At 37.1% G+C, this 17,419-nt stretch overlaps 2 protein-coding genes and 1 long non-coding RNA gene across 4 annotated transcripts in view; 1 reads left to right on the plus strand and 2 right to left on the minus strand.

Annotated features, from left to right (window-relative positions):
• LOC133665000 (uncharacterized) overlaps nucleotides 1-313 on the minus strand; it is an 11,881-nt gene extending 11,568 nt beyond the window's left edge. Inside the window, exon 1 of the long non-coding RNA XR_009828669.1 lies at nucleotides 39-313. This is a non-coding gene — a long non-coding RNA (uncharacterized LOC133665000). The remainder of the gene's footprint in view (nucleotides 1-38) is intronic.
• LOC133664999 (uncharacterized) overlaps nucleotides 1-2,811 on the plus strand; it is a 22,830-nt gene extending 20,019 nt beyond the window's left edge. For both annotated transcript variants that reach the window (XM_062070123.1, XM_062070122.1), the window contains one exon: nucleotides 48-2,811. In XM_062070123.1, the coding sequence (XP_061926107.1) occupies nucleotides 48-92 (45 nt within the window). In that variant the 3' untranslated portion in view covers nucleotides 93-2,811. The remainder of the gene's footprint in view (nucleotides 1-47) is intronic.
• Nucleotides 2,812-6,492: 3,681 nt separating this feature from the next.
• Nucleotides 6,493-16,648, minus strand: LOC133665428 (glutathione S-transferase 3, mitochondrial-like). Its single transcript, XM_062070720.1, has 6 exons — nucleotides 16,519-16,648; nucleotides 10,188-10,312; nucleotides 10,007-10,080; nucleotides 7,051-7,108; nucleotides 6,889-6,961; nucleotides 6,493-6,828 (listed from the first exon to the last, which is right to left on the minus strand). The coding sequence occupies exons 2-6, from the start codon at nucleotides 10,302-10,304 to the stop codon at nucleotides 6,689-6,691; spliced, it is 462 nt and encodes a 153-aa protein (XP_061926704.1). The 5' UTR covers nucleotides 10,305-10,312; nucleotides 16,519-16,648; the 3' UTR covers nucleotides 6,493-6,688.
• Nucleotides 16,649-17,419: the final 771 nt, after the last annotated feature.

Raw genomic sequence — 17,419 nt, forward strand, 5'->3', positions numbered from 1 at the left:
GATTTTAGTGCTTCTCTCGTTGATTATGTTTTGATTACCCCCTTCAGGATGATTTGATGGAAGACACCCCCCTCTCCAGATACGCTTACTGAGGTGCGGCCGTTCTCACAATAACAAATCCTAAAAGGTGGAACGGTGTGGATCTGTGCAGAGTCTTCGTCAAATGAGTTCCTGAAAGTCAGTGATGGAAGTGTGAACAGAACCGGTTACAGACTGTAGGGGCGTTATTATTTCTTTTTCTTCACATTCTATTTACATTTCCATTGCATTATTTACAAAAAGAAAAAGAAAAAAAGGCACACAGCACTTTAACGTGACGTTAATTGTCGTAATATAGCCACCCAGGGGCGTTGCTAGGAATTCTGGGCCCCCTGAAAGAGTACTGGTGTGGGTGTCAAACTGGTTTTCATTGGGGGCCCACATCGCAGTTAAGGCTGCCCTCAGAGGGCCGCTTGTAACAGTGAATAATATATACAGTACATTTTAAATTGCTTCATTACACAATTATTCATTGTTATATATTTTTACGTACACTGTAAGAAAAATATGTCGATTTTAGAGTAAAGTTTAGCTGCCGAAATTTTACCATAAAATGTACCGTGTTTTTTTTACAATGTACACTGTAAATGTAAATGGGGAAACAGTACCACTGTTTTACTGTAAAACCTATGGTCGTTGTTTTTACAGTGTATTACTGTCAATGAAAAAAAAAACAATATTACACATTTTTTGGTTATGTGTTTTTACGGAAAAATTCTACCAGTTTTTTTTTTTTACCGAAAAATAAGTTTTACATTGTACAATTTGATGGATAAGTTGCTTCAAAATCATGAGTCAAGCAGATATTTAAGCACTTATTTTGATGTTTGGAATGTGTGATAATATAATATGTGTTGCAATATTAGATTTGGTTTAAAATATGAAATTGCATACAATCAAAATAAAAAGTTGACTACATTTAGAAACAAATAGACGCATGGTAATTCCAGGCCTTTGCGGGCCACATAAAATGAGGTATGAGTTTGACACATGTGCTCTACCCCATTCACTGGCCCCTTCAATGTTCTTGTTTTTTTAGTGTTCTTGACGGTGCCTGGTGTAATACACCCAATAAGTTTTCTTTTTATGATTAACCACTTAAAGGCCTACTGAAATGATTTTTTAAAATTTAAACAGGGATAGCAGATCCATTCTATGTGTCATACTTGATTATTTCGCGATATTGCTATATTTTTGCTGAAAGGATTTAGTAGAGAAAATCGACGATAAAGTTCGCAACTTTTGGTCGCTGATAAAAAAAAAGCCTTGCCTGTACCGGAAGTAGCGTGACGTCACAGGTTGAAGGGCTCCTCACATTTCCCCATTGTTTACACCAGCAGCGAGAGCGATTCGGACCGAGAAAGTGACGATTACCCCATTAATTTGAGCCAGGATGAAAGATTCGTGGATGAGGAACGTGAGAGTGCAGGACTACAGTGCAGTGCAGGACGCATCTTTTTTCGCTCTGACCGTAATTTAGGTACAAACTGGCTCATTGGATTCCACACTTTCTCCTTTTTCTATTTTGGATAACGGATTTGTATTTCAAACCACCTCGGATACTATATCCTCTTGAAAATGAGAGTTGAGAACGTGAAATGGACATTCACAGTGACTTTTATCTCCACGACAATACATCTGCGAAGCACTTTAGCTACGGAGCTAACGTGATAGCATCGGGCTTAACTGCAGATAGAAACAAAAGAAATAAACCCCTGACTGGAAGGATAGACAGAAAATCAACAATACTATTAAACCATGGACATGTAACTACACGGTTAATGCTTTCCAGCCAGGCGAAGCTTAACAATGCTGTTGCTAATGACGCCATTGAAGCTAACTTAGCAACGGGACCTCACAGAGCTATGCTAAAAATATTAGCTATCCACCTACGCCAGCCAGCCCTCATCTGCTCATCAACACCCGTGCTCACCTGCGTTCCAGCGATCGACGGAGCGACGAAGGACTTCACCCGATCATCGATGCGGTCGGCGGCTAGCGTCGGATAGCGCGTCTGCTATCCAAGTCAAAGTCCTCCTGGTTGTGTTGCTGCAGCCAGCCGCTAATAAACTGATCCCACCTACAGCTTTCTTCTTTGCAGTTTTCATTGTTCATTAAACAAATTGCAAAAGATTCACCAACACAGATGTCCAGAATACTGTGGAACTTTGCGATGAAAACCGAGCTTTTTGTATTGGATACAATGGTGTCCGAAAATTTCCGTTTCAACGATTGACGTCACGCGCAAACGTCATCATACATAGACGTTTTCAACCGGAAGTTTCGCGGGAAATTTAAAATTGCACTTTATAAGTATTGGCAAGATTTCATCATTGATATATAAACTATCAGACTGCGTGGTCGGTAGTAGTGGGTTTCAGTAGGCCTTAAACAAGTCAGAGTATCATTATGTAAATTATGTATTATTGGTTATCTTTTTTGTACTTATTAAAATACCCACTAATAACACATTTTACAAAACCACTTTGAACACATCATGATGACATAATTGTTAATTATGAACATCTGACATATACATATATTATCGTTCGTTATTTTAGATCTAAATTTGTATTAAGTCATTTATTTTTATATTGAGTATGTCTTTTTTCCCAGAAAAATGCCTCGTAGTCATTGTCTTTATTTTTGATGATCAACAATTGTATTCATTCGTTTTCATGTTAGTTATGTCATTTTGCACTAGAAATAAATATATAGTCATTTTCTTTATTTTTAATGATCTAAATGTTTCTGAATTTATTTTCATGTTAGCTTTGCGCTGAAAAAATAAATGATTGAACAATCTGTTTCATATGTATTTGTATCATTACGCCAAGCCATGCATCAAAATAAACAAGTTAAATGGTATAAAAACCAGGGCTTTCTTGTAAGCCTCGTCTTACAGGCCCCAGTTTTTGCGACTTGGGAGCTCCCTGTCGGATACTGTGGTCAGTGGTGTAGGTGCATATAATATATCAGTATATATTATATGCTGTATTTATAATATATAAATATTACATATATGTTATATTGCAACTATGGTAAATTTTTTAGTCTACTTAATACCTGCATAATCCTTTCCATCCTTACCCTTTCCATCTTTTGAAACTGAGCTACTGTGTGTAACAATTTCCATTGTGGATCAATAAAGTTTGTCTAAATCTAAGTCTAAGCCACTTTCAACAAATAAGTTGTTGTGTTGTTACTTAAGATCCAAAAGTGATTAATATTAGTCTGCTAAATTGTAATAATCCTGTTTGATAATAGAGGGACACAAATATATTTGTTGAAAATGTTGTTAAACATAGATTTGTTTCTGTGTGCAATGCATATACACTATATTGCCAAAAGTATTTGGCCACCTGCCTTGACTCACATATGAACTTGAAGTGCCATCCCATTCCTAACCCATAGGGTTCAATATAATGTCAGTCCACCTTTTGCAGCTATTACAGCTTCAACTCTTCCGGGAAGGATGTCTACATTTTTAGGAACTTTCGACCATTCTTCCAAAAGCACATTGGTGAGGTCAGACGCTGATGTTGGTGGAGAAGGCCTGGTTCTCAGTCTCCGTTCTAATTCATCCCAAAGGTGTTCTATCGGGTTCAGGTCAGGACTCTGTGCAGGCCAGTCAATTTCATCCACACCAGACTCTGTCATCCATGTCTTTATGGACCTTCCTTTGTGCACTGGTGCACAGTCATGTTGGAAGAGGAAGGGGCCCGCTCCAAACTGTTCCCACAAGGTTGGGAGCATGGAATTGTCCAAAATGTTTTGGTATCCTGGAGCATTCAAAGTTCCTTTCACTGGAACTTAGGGGCCAAGATCAACTACAGAAAAACAACCCCACACCATAATCCCTCCTCCACCAAATTTCACACTCGGCACAATGCAGTCCGTAATGTAGCGTTCTCCTGGCAACCTCCAAACCCAGACTCGTCCATCAGATTGCCAGATGGAAAAGCGTGATTCATCACTCCAGAGAACACGTCTCCACTGCTCTAGAGTCCAGTGGCGACATGCTTTACACCACTTCATCCAACGCTTCGCATTGGACTTGTTGATGTATGGCTTAGATGCAGCTGCTCGGCCATGGAAACCCATTCCATGAAGCTCTCTGCGTACTGTACGTGGGCTAATTGGAAGGTCACAAGACATTTGGAGCTCTGTAGCAACTGACTGTGCAGAAAGTCTTTGCACTATGCGCTTCAGCAGTTTATATGGCTTACCACTTTGTGGCTGAGTTGCTGTTGTTCCCAAACTCTTCCATTTTCTTATAATAAAGCCGACACTTGACTTTGGAATATTTAGGAGCGAGGAAATTTCACGACTGGATTTGTTGCACAGGTGGCATCCTATGACCGTTCCACGCTGGAAATCACTGAGAGCGGCCCATTCTTTCACAAATGTTTGTAGAAACAGTCTCCATGCCTAAGTGCTTGATTTCATACACCTGTGGCCGGGCCAAGTGATTAAGACACCTGATTCTGATCATTTGGATGGGTGGCCAAATACTTTTGGCAATATAGTGTATGTAGTGCCTTTTATGAAGCCTTTTAATAAACAAAAAAGCTCTAATGCTGCCCCCTATTGGTTTAAGCAATGAAATGCATGACATATCACAACCAAGCTGCACCTTAAAGCACATTGCTTTGTCATTAGGGAGTGGTGATGTTGTCTGTAAACTGTTGGGTTTGGTTGGGTAAATAAATGACCTGTTCAGACTTGCAATGTGGACTTTGAACATTAGCAGAAAATACTGTTAATAAAAAACTGCACCCTTTTTAAACACTTGCATATATGCTCCTAGGAACAATGCAGTGTCCTGGACATTTGTCCTTGGGGCAGAGTTGCACGTTTTGGGGGAAAGATATCCACACAATCGCCCACTGCAGAGGACACACTGCAAAAAGTCAGTGTTCAAAAACAAGAAAAAAACAAACAAAAATGAGGGGTATTTTATTTGAACTAAGCAAAATTATCTGCCAATAGAACAAGAAAATTCGGCTTGTCAAGACTTTCCAAAACAAGTAAAATTAAAGCTGCAAGCAGCGATGGACGGGACCGCTTTACCCATTCAACATATCTTTACCTGCACATTACCTACCTTCTCTGCATAGTGTGGTCACGCTGGTGCTTTCTGCCTTTACCCATTCAACATATCTTTACCTGCACATTACCTACCTTCCCTGCATCCTGGGGTCACACTGGTGCTTCTTTCTTTCACCCAGTCAACATATCTGTACCCGCACAGTACCTACCTTCTCTGCATTGTGTGGTCACGCTGGTGCTTCCTGCTTTTAAGCGGCCATCTTGAGACGGCAGCAGCGCAGCAGCATCAGCGCAGCGGTTCTTTGAGGGCTCATAAAATCAAAACCTGAGCAGTAATTAAAACTCTTTCATCAACTTTTAATCAGAAGGGTTCAATCTCTCTCATGTGCTAATTTGAAGCCGACACGACAAACGCGCTCAGAGGAGATAATGTTTAAAAAAAAGTGACTGTTTTGATCCATCTTTTGTTTTGAAGGGGGAATTGCAAACTTCCTGTTGATTTTTGCTGGGGGTTGTCAGTGAATTAAATCTAGGTCTAAGTGAGACCTACATAGAGGTTTTTGTTTCATGTCTCTACGACATTCCTACTGGAAGTTACAGGCAGTTTTGTCTGTTTTCTTCTTAGGGGGCGCTAGAGCGCAATTTTGAGTTTTGGGGTTTGGTTTTTTGATTAGATCGCAATTTTCGCCAGTCCTGATGTGTGTGCCCAATTTGGTGAGTTTTGAAGCATGTTAAGGGGGTCAAATTACAGCTCAAAGAGGCGGTGGTATAATAATGATAAACCGCTAGAAATACTTTTTTTTTTTTTTTTTAAACAACAACAAAAAAAAACGCTAGAAATACAATAGGGTCCTCTGTCCCAAAGGGAATCGGTCCCTAATTAGCTAACCTCAATGAACCCAAAAATACCTTAAAATAAGTATATTCTCACTAAAAACAAGTGCACTTTTCTTGGTAGAAAAAAAAATGGACCTTTTTGCTCAATATGTTGAAAAATATTCTTAAATTAAGTAAATGCTAGTGCCATTATCTTGACATGATGATATGCGCTCTGCATCATGATTTTTTTTTTCATGCTTGAAGTAAGAAATTATTACTTTAAAAAAGTAGTTTTATACTTGAGAGTGTTGATGACACAGCTTTGCATCAGCAACAGTTGATATTCTAGTTTCAAGCATGTTTTACTCAATACAGGTCATAAAATCTCAGCAACAAGCTGTAATATCTTACTGAGATCATTTAGGACCAAAAAACAAGTAAAACACTAACATAAAATCTGCTTAGCGAGAAGAATGATCTTATCAGACAGAAAATAAGCAAATATCACCCTTATTTGAGATATTTAATCTTACTTAGATTTCAGTTTTTGCAGTGCATGCATTTTATTGCTTGGAAACTATTCCCAGTCTGATAAGCACAAATAACGCCGGGTTTCTGTCTTAGTATTTCTTTTTAATCATGTCAAAATTAGTGAGCAGCACAGACAGCCATGCGGGTGGAGCCACCGCTCTCCATTAATCCCACTTGAAGAACCGGTCTGATCACTTGACGCATGCACGCTGCCAGAAATAGGGCTCTCGGTACAATAACGGTCCTCTTAACAACAGGCCGTCTGGCGCCAAGGCCCGACGCATGGTCCCGTCCAGCCCAACATGTGGCGCCCCACATTGGCGGTACTCAGAATCAATCCGAGCATCGCCACGGTCCCGAATGCTCCCTGTACTCTTTTTTCAGGATCTGATGGAGAAGGATGGCATTACTTCACGCTACTAAACGACACAAGACGAGCGGTCTGACCTCCTGTTGAGTAGCCGCGCGCGTACACCTCTCTGCCGAGAATCCACACAACTCCCAGTCCGCTGGTGAGACGCTGCAGACAAGACACGCTTCCATGTTAAATCTTGGACATGTTGTATTTGGAATGTGATATTTAAGGTGAGCGCAAATGAATAAACTTACGGGACAATGCAAACCACCAATAGCCAGACAGAAAAGGAAGGCGGGATATTGCTCCAGACTGGGTCAAATAAAACAAAACAAAAATTGTAAATACCTTTTCTGCTATCTGTGCAAACATCATGATGCGGTGGTCAAATGCAGCGTCGGCGTCTTCCGTTTGGCCCACAAGACGACATGAGTTTAATAAGGAATCAGGCCAAAAGGATATTTTCAAATTAATTTTGAATATTTAATTGTGGAATCGAATCCATAGCCATGAATCGTGTTTGAAGAGAGATCAGATAATTTACTTATATGACCCATTCCAACAACCTTCTCTATTCGTGGCACAAAAAAAAAAAATGCAACCAACACAAATAGTCAACGCACATGATCACACATAATACAACCTGCCCACGAAACTTTGTGGATATTATAATAACATATAAAAAATTCAAAATGACACCCATTACAATGCATGATGGGAAAAATGCAAAACACTCTCTCCACACTCCACACTTATTCATGTTCATTTCAGCTGCTTGACATAATATACATCCATCATATTAATATACTGTTCACACATATGTAGAATATATATAAATATATATATTCTACAAATATATATATATATATATAATATTGTGTGTGTATATATAACAATATACTTGTATGTTTGTATGTATGTATTTTATTCATATACATATATACACACATATACTGTATATATACACACATACATACACGTATATATATATATATATATATATATATATATATATATATATATATATATATATATATATATATATATATATATATATATATATATATATATATTGTATCTATATATATATATACTGTATCTATATACAGTATATACTGTATATATACATATATATACTGTATATACACTACCGTTCAAAAGTTTGGGGTCACCCAAACAATTTTGTGGAATAGCCTTCATTTCTAACAACAAGAATAGACTGTCGAGTTTCAGATGAAAGTTCTCTTTTTCTGGCATTTTGAGCGTTTAATTGACCCCACAAATGTGATGCTCCAGAAACTCAATCTGCTCAAAGGAAGGTCAGTTTTGTAGCTTCTGTAACGAGCTAAACTGTTTTCAGATGTGTGAACATGATTGCACAAGGGTTTTCTAATCATCAATTAGCCTTCTGAGCCAATGAGCAAACACATTGTACCATTAGAACACTGGAGTGATAGTTGCTGGAAATGGGCCTCTATACACCTATGTAGATATTGCACCAAAAACCAGACATTTGCAGCTAGAATAGTCATTTACCACATTAGCAATGTATAGAGTGTATTTCTTTAAAGTTAAGACTAGTTTAAAGTTATCTTCATTGAAAATAAGGACATTTCAATGTGACCCCAAACTTTTGAACGGTAGTGTATACATATATATATATATATATATATATATATATATATATATATATATATATATATATATATATATATATATATATATATATATATATATATATATATATATATATATATATATATATATATATATACATACATATATATATATACATACATATATATATATATATATATATATATATATATATATATATACATATATATATATATATATATATATACATACATATATATATATATATATATATATATATGCATACATATATATATATATATATATATATATATATATACACACATATATATATATATATACATACATACATACATACATATATACATACATATATACATACACATATACAGTATATATATGGTCACCCCTGTCATAATGTATGTCTGTAATTGATGTGTAAAATTAATAACTTTAAGAGTCACATTATTAGAGGTGTCAAACCAGTTTCCATAGAGGGCCACAGTGCATTTCTGACTGCCCTTGTAACAGTAAATACATATGAAGACATAAGTATAAGCACTGGCCTAATTATATTGTTACACAATTACCTATGCATTTTATTATTAGATTTTTTTAAACACACTGCAAAAATAAAATCTGCAGATTTTGCGGTTAAAAACTGGCAACTCAGTCGGGAGAATTTTACCATAAGATTGACGATGTTTTTTACGGCAAATTACTGTAAAAAAACCGGCACCACTGCTGTTGACGGTAAAATTCGGGCAACTAAGCAGCCAGTTTCCTTTTAACGTTAAAATTTGCGGTTGTTGTTATAACAATGTATCATTGGAAATGGAAAAACATTACCACTGTTTTTGATGGTAAAATTCTGGCAACCAGTTTTTTACTGTAAAATCTATTGCCATTTTTACAGCGTACACTTAACCTGCTTTGAAATTAGAAGTCGAGCAAGTATTTTATTTTAACCAAAGAATGTTTGAAATGTATGATAACATATTTATTTAATTGTATTATATAATTAATATTACATTAATTATATTATACAATTTATTAAATTATATTTATATTATATTAATTATTAGATAATATCAACAATACACAAATTTGTAACTTTTTTTTGTAAAAATTTGGATAAATATAAAAGGTAAAGTATTATATTGAGGCATATTATTTTCAGGCTTTCATGGGGCAATGTTAAATGAAAAACCTGTATAGATGAACAGAAACAGGCATATTTAGGACTACTTATGGGTGCTTCCGTTATTTACGTTTGTGTCTCAGAACGTAACCCCCGCGAATAGCAGGTAAGCACTGTATAGTCATTGATTTCTACCATGCATTTCTCATTAACCATGAATATTAATTGTCATTGGACAATTTTATGTGTCCAATTTAGTGAAAACAGTATAAGAAAGGTTGTTTTTTTTGGTGCATGATGCAGTATACATAACATGATGCAGTATACATAACAAAGTGCATATAGCTGCATGACTTTGGGACCAACAAGTCCAACATAAGTGACCTCGGACCTCACAAATGCTCTTCTGGGTACATGCAGAAAAATAATTCCATATTGTGCTGCCCACTCACGTGTTTTGGTGTGAACGCTGGATGCAGTTAAAAATGTTGCCATTTTCGCTGTCATCGCTGTACATTGTTGGGTACTGTAGCAGAAAGCATGTTTGTGTGTGTTCATAAAAAGGGAGTTACCTTGCATGATGCAACCACATTGTTGTTGTTTTGGTCAGGTGACGTTGTCATGTCTACTCACCGGCACATTGTACTTCTTGCGAGCCTTGCCTACTCTGATGGCCAAGTGTGCCACCATGAACATACTGGCGACGCCGGTCAACACCACGTAGCCATACTCTTTGGACAGAACAACCATATTGATCCCTGGAAGAACACATGTCATAAATTGAGTCATTTTAAATGTGTTAAACAACAGGGTCAAACTTGTTTTGATCAGGGTATTATCATCGGGGTGTCCAAACTGTGGCTCGTGGGCCAAGTGCGGCCGCGGTCTACAGTTTGGCGTCTTGAGTTTAATAAGGAATCTGGCCCGCAGGGGGTTGTCAATTTAAGGCGAACTATCTGACAATCTGATTGTTGCCAATTTGCCGCCATCATGTGGACAATGGCAGTAAATTACTACTCGTCTGCATCATACTGAAGCGGAGTGAGTCCAACGCCAGCCAAAGATGTTGAAATTATATTTAACCTCTAAAGGCCTTAGTGGCCACATGCGTGGACAGCACCTTTTAGCTCTTATTTCCAAAATGGTGTACACTACTGAATTGGGGTCTTATACGACATATGGACACTTATACTGCTATCTGGTGGTGTCAGAAGAGTATAACATACAATGGAATTTGGAAAAAAAAAAAGTGTAAAAATTTAAATTAGCATGTCACTACACATGAAGTACACGTTTGTTACTTATGGACTAAGTACATCATATAAAAATATGAATTTTAGTTTTTATTTTAATTAGGGTCCAATAAGCCCAAATAGCAAAGAGAAATAAAAAAATTATGTAAACAAACAGCGTGGGCCTTAAAGGCCTACTGAAACCCACTACTACCGACCACGCAGTCTGATAGTTTATATATCAATGATGAAATCTTAACATTGCAACACATGCCAATACGGCCGGGTTAACTTATAAAGTGCAATTTTAAATTTCCCGCTAAACTTCCGGTTGAAAACGTCTGTGTATGATGACGTATGCGCGTGACGTCACTAGTTAAACAAAAGTATTGGTACACCATTGAATCCAATACAAAAAAGCTCTGTTTATCTCAAAATTCCACAGTATTCTGGACATCTGTGTTGGTGAATCTTTTGCTATTTGTTTAATGAACAATGAAGACTGCAAAGAAGAAAGTTGTAGGTGGGATCGGTGTATTAGCGGCTGGCTGTAGCAACTCAACCAGGAGGACTTTGACTTGGATAGAAGACGCGCTAGCCGACTCTAGCCGCCGACTGCATGGATGATCGGGTGAAGTCCTTCGTCCTTCCGTCGATCGCTGGAATGCAGGTGAGCACGGGTGTTGATGAGCAGATGAGGGCTGGCTGGCGTAGGTGGAGTGCTAATGTTTTTATCATAGCTCTGTGAGGTCCTGTTGCTAAGTTAGCTTCAATGGCGTCGTTAGCAACAGCATTGTTAACCTTCGCCAAGTTGGAAAGCATTAACCGTATATTTACATGTCCATGGTTTAATAGTATTGTTGATTTTCTGTCCATCCTTCCAGTCAGGGGTTTATTTATTTTGTTTATATCTGCATTTGAGCCCGATGCTATCACGTTAGCTCCGTAGCTAAATTGTTTCGCCGATGTATTGCCGTGGAGATAAAAGTCACTGTGAATGTCCATTTCGCGTTCTCGACTCTCATTTTCAAGAGGATATAGTATCCGAGGTGGTTTAAAATACAAATCCGTGATCCACAATAGAAAAAGGAGAAAGTGTGGAATCCAATGAGCCAGCTTGTACCTAAGTTACGGCCAGAGCGAAAAAAAGATACGTCCTGCACTGCACGCTAGTCCTTCACTCTCACGTTCATTATCCACGAATCTTTCATCCTTGCTCTAATTAATGGGGTAATCGTCGCTTTCTCGGAACGAATCTCTCTCGCTGCATTGTAAACAATAGGAAAATGTGAGCAGCCCTTCCTCCTGTGACGTCACGCTAATTCCGGTAAAGGCAAGGCTTTTTTTTATCTGCGACCAAAAGTTGCGAACTTTATCGTCGATGTTCTCTACTAAATCCTTTCAGCAAAAATATGGCAATATCGCGAAATGATCAAGAATGACACATAGAATGGATCTGCTATCCCCATTTAAATAAAAACAATTAATTTCAGTAGGCCTTTAAGAGGTAAAGAGAAACTGCACTTTTTTGGAATTTTGACATATGCAGCAACATATTGTGTCATTTCTCATTCTATTCTTTGTCAAAATTATTAAGGTCAAGTGGTAAAAAAAATAAAAAATTAATCTACTTGTTTATTTACTGTTAATATCTGGTTATTTTCCGTTTTAACAAGTTCTATCTACACTTCTGTTAAAATGTAATAATCACTTATTCTTCTGTTGTTTGGATGCTTTACATTAGTTTTGGATGATACCACACATGTAGTAGTTACAGGATCATACATCGGTCATATTCAAAGTCCTCATGTGTCCAGGGACGTATTTACTGAGTTTATAAACATAATATACATTTTTTAAAAACCAAAGAAAATGTTGTGACGCCAAAAAATATTGATGTAATCATAGTAGTATCAACTAGATACGCTTTTGTACTTGGTATCATTACATTGTAGATCCACCAATGGCGTTTGTTTATCAATTTTACGCCAGTGAGCTACGGTGTGTAGTGAAGCATATTTAGCTATTCCTCGTCCTGCAGGGATGATACTTGTAAGGAACTTACTTTATTTGTCACCATGGAGGCGAGGATTAGTGATTTAGAAGTAGCTAAAACACTGCCGACTGCCGATGGACTTTAGCCGCTAGCTAGCTAGCCATGTTTTAAAGCACCTCTTCCTGAGGGAGTTTCAGTGTTATAACTTCACCTTTATCATTAGTTTTTAGGCCAAACTGCGACCGGTACGTTTTAGAGGCGGTATAGTACAGAATATGATGTATTAGTATCGCGGTACTATACTAATACCAGTATACCGTACAACCCTAGTTCTAATCATGGCAGACTTGGTAACAAACATCAAAGACGACTTTTTTTGGACAAATTAGGATTCACAACCTTATCTTTTCTAATCTGAATGAACGGAGAATGTACGACTGCTTCTCGAAGCGAGCACGAAGAAGAGGGTGAAACAGAGAGTAAGGTGAATGTGACTCGAAGCTGCAAATGTGGAATTTGGAAACAAGCTACTTTGACATAAATGGTGTGCTTACCCCAAATAAACCAGACAAAACTTCCCCGGCCAGCTGGACCAAAGAGACAACTGTCCATCGAGTGAGTCACACTTTATATTGATCATGTGACACTTTATATTGATCATGATACAAGCAGCTGTGCACAAACAAAACATGAAATGTGAGCTAATACTTTACAAATACTGTAATAAAATTCTTCATGTTTTTCAGTTAGTACAAGTTGGTGTTTTATTGCATTATGTTGCGCATTACAAACTCAAACGCGTTTCGTGCTGACGTAGAAGCTAGCTTTTCTCTTGCCGTAGTTAACTTTTACGGCTAATGTCAAAGCACGCCGATGTGTTAGTACGCTAGAAAAAGAGTTCCTCAGTGTTCGCTCTTACAATAACGTCACTTCAGTTTGGTTGTTATACGGTTATTATTGTTGACGGTTTTTGGATGCATTTTTAAAGTGATTTAGAGGTCATTGATTGCACATTGTTAGCTATTTAGCCGATTTTTACATGTTAGAATGCATAAAAAACCCAAAAACCTTTTGTCTCTCAGAATGATTGAGAATGATAGGAAAAATTAAATTAAAAAAAGTGCAGTTCCCCTTTAAATGGTGGACATTTATCCATGAAAATATGGAAATGCTGCTGATGGTGTGTTTGATGGAGAAGCAGCTGGAAGGAGATACCGTCGAAGTCCACACTCCAAAGTAAACACTGAACATTATTATGACATTACTTCATAAAACTACTGTAGTTGTTAGCACTACATTATATTGTAAGGTTTTTATACAACATCTCTCATGTAGCGATGGGTACATTTCACAATGGTACCGATACAGTACCAATTCCCAGAACCCGGGATTTTTATATTATATTTTTGTATGTATATATAATATATTAATATCATCCATATATAATTATAATAATTCCTCCTTAAAGTTTTGTAATCAATCAGAAATATCAAGCAGCTAAAATGTGCCAAACATGGATGAGTGTGAAGAGTGTTTTGCATTTTTCCCATCATGCATTGTAGTTGATTTAAATAGGTCTAATTTTGAAAAATGTATGGTGCATGGACGTTTTTTTTATAACATCCCCAAAGTTCAGTGAGCAGGTTGTGTTATGTGTTGTGACCATGTGTGTTGACGTTTTGTGTCGGTTGCCCTTTTTTCGTGCCATGAGTGGGAAAGGTTTTTTGGATTGGTCCATATGACTGTTCAAAGTAAAATGCATGTATAAAATAGGTAAATAACTTTCAACACAAAGTCTGCCATGCAAACATCAAAAGAAAATTTTGAAAATCAACACTACATTTCTTGCAATTGTGTGCATTTATACACTATATTTTACCTTTAGATGTATTCTCATCTAGCAACCTTTTTTGGCTGTCTCTTTGACACTTACATGTCCCATGTAATGGACCACAGAATTTGTTTGTTTTTTCCGTAGATAATTTACTAACATTATCCATCCATCCATCCATTTTCTACGGCTTGTCCTTCTCGGTTATCATTGAAAATGTAATCTAAGATTCTTTAGCTTGCATGCAAAGAACTCAGAAAACATATCCCATCTGCAAACTCTATCCTATAACCACACCCCCTCGGGTAAAATACTTTCTGTGTTGTGACCTCTGTTTACATCGGTCACGTCAAAAATAAACCTTCTCGCTAGCTACTAATAAATACTCTAGAACAGTGGTCACCAACCTAAATGGAGAGGAAAACACAACCAAAAATTGTAGGCTTCTTCACGTGACGAAGCCGGCCTACTTCACCACAGTCTGTAGTCTATTGCCTCCCAGGGTGTGGTGGCAGCGACGAGGTGGAGACGTGATTGGAGACGTGATGGCGACAAGCCGATCACACACCGATCCTTACACCCACCCACCCCCTTCCCCGGTCTGTCCGCCGGAGAGACACCACCTTAACTAACAAATATCTATACTATAGATATATATAGGGCTGCAACTAACAACTAATTTGATAATCGATTAATCTGTTGAATATTACTTTGATTAATCGATTAATAATCGGATAAAAGAGACAAACTACATTTCTATCCTTTCCAGTATTTTATTGAAAAAAACCCAGCATACTGGCACCATACTTATGTTGATTATTGTTTCTCAGCTGTTTGTAAATGTTGCAGTTTATAAATAAAGGTTTATAAAAAATTTAAAAGAGTAGCCTCTGCGCATGCGCATAGCATAGATCTAACGAATCGATGACTAAATTAATCGGCAACTATTTTTATAATCGATTTTAATCGATTAGTTGTTGCAGCCCTAGATATATATATATATATATATATATATATATATATATATATATATATATATATATATATATATATATATATATATATATATATATATATGTGTGTATATATATATATATTTATTTATTTTTTTCCGCTCATGCGTATTTGGTCGCGTTGCGCCGGCTGACTGAGGGGGGGGAGGGGGTCTTAAATGACCATTGTGTGTGTGTGGACAAGGATAAGGTTAGGTGGGATTTACCCTGGATAACCTGAGCCTGGATAACCTTAGTGTAGAAGGGGCCTCAGTACTCATCCCTACTCTCATCTAAAAAAAAAAATGTCTTAGTTTTTTTACTGAGTTGTTTTGGAAAGGCTACGCACCAATTTCAATTCAGTTCAATGGGAGATGTTGATTTGAGATACAAGTGCTTTGAGTTGAGAGCTTTGTCACGGAACCAATTACGCCTGTAAGATGAGGTACTACTATACTACGAATTCGACAGACCTACTTCCTTGCAGTTTCTTCTTCAAATGTGGTATTTATTCTCAAAATACTCTTTTCTAAATAGACTACTTTATATTTTGTGAGTATTAAGACCACTCTAGATGCTCTTCTTAAACAAAGGAGACGAATCCAGCAACTTTGTCTGCTCTTATTGGACACTTTTGGATACTGACGTGAAATCATAAAATGTTTCATATTTAATTGTCAATAATCGAAATTAATCCACAGCAACTTTGTGATTATCGCATTAAACAAAAGGTGTCGTACACTTCAGCAGCATTAAAAATAAAAATAAAACTCGAACACTGGGACGATACATTACCACTGACTACATTCAGATGCGTAAAACCTGCTAAATAAGTCGTGCGGTAAAAATAAATGTCGCTTTAAGAAAGCCAAATGTGTCAGCAATATCATTAAAAATAAGTTGTTTTTTTTACCTTTTCGGACGGTGCACGACGGTGATAGCTGTTGAACACACACTCACACACACACTCCCTCAAAACAAACGCACTCAAATTTTCCAGACTGACTTCCGCTTTCGTCATCAGCGGTTACGTAACAGGCGCTCACCACAGGGCGCGGTGCAGGCGCGTTTTTTTTATGTATGTACAGTCGTGATCAAAAGTTTACATACACTTGTAAAGAACATAATGTCATGGCTGTCCTGAGTTTTCAATAATTTCTACAACTTTTTTTGTGATAGAGTGATTGGAGCACATACTCGTTGGTCTCAATAAACATTCTTGACGTTTGGTTCTTTTATGAATTTATTATGGGTCTACTGAAAATATGACCAAATCCGCTGGGTCAAAATTATACATACAGCAATGTTAATATTTGGTTTCACTGCAATAAGGCGCTTTTGGTAGCCATCCACAAGCTTCTGGCAAGCTTGTGGTTTAATTTTTGACCACTCCTCTTGACAAAATTGGTGCAGTTCAGTGTTGGTTTTCTGACATGAGCTTGTTTCTTCAGCATTTTCCACACGTTTAAGTCAGGACTTTGGGAAGGCCATTCTAAAACATTCATTCTATTTTTGTTTTGTTTTGTTTTTTTTGTCATATTGTTGATGTAGATGCCCATATCGGCTGTACAAATGTACTTTTTTTATTTTTATTTTTTTATTTTTTTATTTTAAACAACATAAAAACACAATATACACTTACCATTAGTGCATCAACCCAAGAAAACCCTCCCTCCCCCATCCATACTCATCCACACTCATTTACACAAAAGGGGCTGTCTCTTTCTGTTATTAAAAACTTCTGGTTCCTACAATATAAAATAATACAGTCTGCAAGGGATACAGTCTTTAAAGCACACACGATTGTGTGTGCT

Source organism: Entelurus aequoreus, linkage group LG14 (assembly GCF_033978785.1).
Source record: "Entelurus aequoreus isolate RoL-2023_Sb linkage group LG14, RoL_Eaeq_v1.1, whole genome shotgun sequence".
In the NCBI taxonomy this organism is placed as follows: domain Eukaryota; kingdom Metazoa; phylum Chordata; class Actinopteri; order Syngnathiformes; family Syngnathidae; genus Entelurus; species Entelurus aequoreus.